Source organism: Alosa pseudoharengus, unplaced genomic scaffold (assembly GCF_046254945.1).
Source record: "Alosa pseudoharengus isolate Yale_2024_CS ecotype anadromous, Long Island Sound unplaced genomic scaffold, YU_APseudo_1.1 YU_APseudo_1.1_scf_22, whole genome shotgun sequence".
In the NCBI taxonomy this organism is placed as follows: Eukaryota; Metazoa; Chordata; class Actinopteri; order Clupeiformes; family Clupeidae; genus Alosa; species Alosa pseudoharengus.
Window position 1 is genome coordinate 13,265,440 of NW_027468680.1, and position 4,293 is coordinate 13,269,732.

The window sequence follows — 4,293 nt, forward strand, 5'->3', positions numbered from 1 at the left end:
TGGATTGTGGGGTTCATTTAATGTGCCTACCTGTGCTTGCACATTTTGATTCGATGTTAATATAAAGATTAACAACTCCCGTACTAACTTTGAATGACTACAGATTCAGGAGTCGGCGCACATGATTAACCCCTTGTCACTGTCAGGCATTCGATTCGTCCAGTACCGTACCAATCCCTGTCCTGATCCCGCCCGTCGTTCCGCTGCTGCAGCAGTCCCAACGCGCGTATTCCTTGCCTCACCCCCTTCTCTAGCTCCCTCACCCACGATCGGTCGCCCACATTCCCAGATACCATAGTCCCTTGGAAATTTTTCCACATTTATTTTCAAGCACCGCCGAACCAACAGTAGGACAACATGGTAAGCACAAGAATAATGCGGATTTGATTGCTGTTTAATTCTAATTTGTGAGTTAATTTACCGTTAGCCAGCCACAGATAACTAACTTATTCCAGTCCGCACCGTACCGTAAGTAACTGTTTGAACGTTATATCTGTAATTATAGTTTTGGAAAGTTTTAGCAGATTTTAACATTTAGAAAAAGTTTTTGATTTTAAATTAATAGTGTTCTAATGTTACTTCTGTGGTTGGCTAATAAAACCAGTTCCACTTCGGGGATTGCCACAGGGCCTACGGCCCGAGGCGGCCATTTTAACCTAATTTTAGCCGCTTGTGCCTTGCGGTACCGTTAATTGCCTTTAAGATACACTTGAATAAGTTAGTTAAGTTGACGTCAAGTTTACCAATTTAGTTTTATAGTAGAAGATATGGTTTCTATCGGCTAGTAGGTTGTATCCTCTAGTCGTATGCGAAACACCGACTTTGCGAAATTGGAATACTGCTGTTTCAGTGTCCTCGCTAGCTTCATTTCTTATGGATTTAGTCAGCAGTATTAAGCCGTACCGTTACAGTTAGCATGCAAGCTCGCTGACACCAGTGGGATAGTTAGCAAGCTAGCTGGAGTTAATAACTTGCTAGCGAACTACACTAGCTTTAGCATACAGGGCTGTCTTTCGAGTTTCCTTTACGTAACATTGACTGTGTAGACTTTTATTTCACAACTTTTAGCTCGCCTTTTAAGTTTGTTATTAGGGAGTAATTACATTACGAGCCCGTGTTCATATAACTTTATCTATAACTTTGATTTGTTTAGCCGGGTTGACAGACTTTTATGCAAGACAGCCGCAGTACGGTGCTACCTCTCAGGCGAAGTCACAGTGTAACTTTAGTCACAGGTCATCTGGCCAGTGTTGGTAGCTAGCGTGGTTATGTCCAGCACGCAAATGAATCCGTCGTTAGTGGTGCTAGGTGTGCTTACAGTGCTATCCGTTCCACGGGTGCTGTCTCATGCTCCGTGTACTGATGCCGGTGGTGTCTTGACTCAAATGTACCCAGTCAGAGCATTTTCCTGACTCATAGGTGCCACTTACTGACTCAGAGGTGGCACTTCAGCCAGATCAATTTATTGATCATTGAGACACAGGGAGGGAATCATGAGTCGACTCGGAGACCATAATTCAAGTTTTATGGTTTGATTCTGTTGCTACTGATCTGGCTGGTATTGATCCTAGTGACATGCTTGACCATTCCCTTTTTGTTTTTTAACCCATCACTATTGTAGGCCTCAGGTGTCACAGTGAATGATGAAGTCATCAAGGTCTTCAATGACATGAAAGTGCGTAAGTCTTCATCCTCTGATGAGGTAAAGAAGCGCAAGAAGGCTGTCCTTTTCTGTCTCAGTGACGACAAGAAGAAAATCATTGTGGAGGAGGGCAAGCAGATTCTGGTGGGTGACATTGGGGAGACCGTGGAGGACCCTTATGCTTGCTTTGTCAAGCTCCTACCTCTGAATGATTGCAGATATGGCTTATACGATGCCACCTACGAGACGAAAGAGTCTAAGAAGGAGGACCTCGTATTTATTTTTTGGTATGTAGCTTCACTCCGTGTTTCATTTGGCTTTTGCTCACATTTGCGTATAGGTTGTTGCTTGGTGATGGTCTGGATGGGCCTGTACTGGAAAATGCACATTGACTGAGCTGTTTTGTCGTCCCATTACAGGGCACCAGAAGGGGCACCTCTCAAGAGCAAAATGATATATGCTAGTTCTAAAGATGCCATCAAAAAGAAGTTTACAGGTGAGTTCAAGTTCACATACAGTTAATGACTATTGTTCAGATGGGACAGTGGTCGTGCAGATTTGTTAACCCTTTTTAGTCCTATATTTTCATTATAGTAGTGGTCTGTTCACTTTCATTCTGGATGTATTTCTCCCCATACACTGTAAATGCCACTATCAGTCCTAATATTAGGTCCACATTTAGAAGGGGTGAACAGTAATAAGGATTGATGTTGTACAGAGATTAAGATGCAATAATGCAGAATAAAAGGCTGTCAATGATGGGGTGGGAGGACATAAACATAAAGTTCTGTCTTCTGCAAAGATTTGTGTTGTAACAATGTTACATGTTTCTTGTTCAATTTGGCTCTCAGAGTATGGGTCATCTTGATTCTTTCTCAGTTAAAATCTTTGCTTACACAATTCTTTCTTCTCAGGTATCAAGCACGAATGGCAAGTCAATGGTTTAGATGACATTCAGGACCGTTCAACTCTGGCAGAAAAGCTGGGAGGCAACGTGGTTGTATCGCTTGAAGGGAGACCATTGTAAAAGGAAAAAAAAGACATGTGCCATCTGGATTCCGCGCGCTTTCATCTTAGCAGCTGTGTCTATATCATTTGATCCTGAAGGAGTAGCATTAGATTAACTTTTTTTTGTTTGTTTTGTTTTCTTTATTTTTGTTTTGTTTTTCCACAATGAAGGAGATCTCATTAACATGTGCAAAAAAAAAAAGAATGAAGGTCCTACTACTTAATAACCAGCTGATATTATCAATTCCTGGTAGGAGATTTTTTTTTTCCTTCCATAAAACCTTCATGGGATGTTCGCACATTGTGTGTTTTGCCAAACCAAAAGCAAGATGAGGCACTACCAGAAACTAATAACGCTCCCTACACTAAGACATGAAAAAAAAAAAAATCACAGACGGCACTTTTGGCATCTTTTTTTTTGTTGTTGCCATGGCTGCGGTGTCGTTTCGAAGCTTAAGACATAACTGACAATGCTATCTGTTTATGCCTTGACAATTACTCACTCCCCAGGTGCTCGCTGCTATCCAGAGCACTTTGCACTCTTGAGTTTGAAATGTATTTATATATTGATGGCTCTACCTAATTGGGCTTTATTTTGACATGGCAAAACACGTTTTACACTATGCAGAAAAAGAAAACGCACTTTTTTTGTATACACTGCAAGTTTAGGTAGGAAGTTTCAAAGAGAGAATGAAAATTTTAATATCTTGTTTGTCATCCGGACTGAAGTTTTACGAACCACAGTTTTCCATTCCTGTTATGCATATGGACAAGGACAGATGGGTATATGACAGTTCCGTTTGCAGCCTTACTTTCATTGGAATGTACAGTACACCGCTGAATACCGAGGAGAGGGGGGTGCTGCTCACAGTTTTTATAAACACTGAAAAGAGAACACATACACACACTATCTGTAAAGATGGCAGTATCTGCATTTGCAGCCTTAAGTGGAACATTGTTTTTGAGATCGAGGAAGTTCGCCACTTCGCAATAAAATACTTTGTGGCAGACAACACTAAGATGGTCTCTGAGGGCTTGTTTGCATGGTTCCTCTGCTTTTGCTCAAGACATTTTTTTCCCCCAGGTGCATGCAAAAAGTAGTCTGCTTTTTCTGTTGTTGGCCATACTGAGGAGCCAAACAAGTTCATTGAATTTTCCCATTTAGCAACAAAGTGTCTTTTATTTAATTTAAATCTTTGAGAATCCCTTTTATCTCAAACCTGAGCTATTCTTGAAAGTTACAGATTAAACCCACCAGACAGGGAAATGAGAAGTGACTGTGAATGAAAAATGTCATTTTTGAGAGGCAACACAACTGACTGAAGCAAATCACAATTCTCAATGATTCCATTTATCATGTTACTATTAGTTCAATAAGAAAAAACCTTAATGCATGTCAGTGTTTGACATTTGAAATCATATAAGAAAACATATTTTTACAAACTGCTTAAAATTCAGTATGCACATGCTGTATAGTCTTCTCCTCAACTGCCTTCTCTGTGCTGAAGGAACTCTTATAACTAACCAGCAAGTTAGGCCACGCACAAGACAACTGTACTTTGACGCGTTTAAGAACTACACTAGGACTGTTGGCTTCTTGAATCATTATTGATTGCCCGTATAGGAACAGGACGGTGGCTTTT

The 4,293-nt window shown here is 40.8% G+C and overlaps 1 protein-coding gene across 1 annotated transcript; it reads left to right on the forward strand.

The window, feature by feature from the left end:
• The first annotated feature begins 207 nt into the window (after positions 1 to 207).
• Positions 208 to 3,669, forward strand: cfl2 (cofilin 2 (muscle)). The gene is made up of 4 exons (XM_076300616.1): positions 208 to 360; positions 1,622 to 1,929; positions 2,062 to 2,138; positions 2,557 to 3,669. Exons 1-4 carry the CDS (start codon positions 358 to 360, stop codon positions 2,667 to 2,669), a joined length of 501 nt encoding a protein of 166 aa, XP_076156731.1. The 5' UTR covers positions 208 to 357; the 3' UTR covers positions 2,670 to 3,669.
• The last annotated feature ends 624 nt before the right edge of the window (positions 3,670 to 4,293 follow it).

Coding starts and splice junctions, on each gene's coding strand:
- cfl2 (XM_076300616.1), top strand. Junction 1,930..2,061: donor GACCTCGTATTTATTTTTTG/GTATGTAGCTTC, acceptor GTCCCATTACAG/GGCACCAGAAGGGGCACCTC. Junction 2,139..2,556: donor CATCAAAAAGAAGTTTACAG/GTGAGTTCAAGT, acceptor CTTTCTTCTCAG/GTATCAAGCACGAATGGCAA.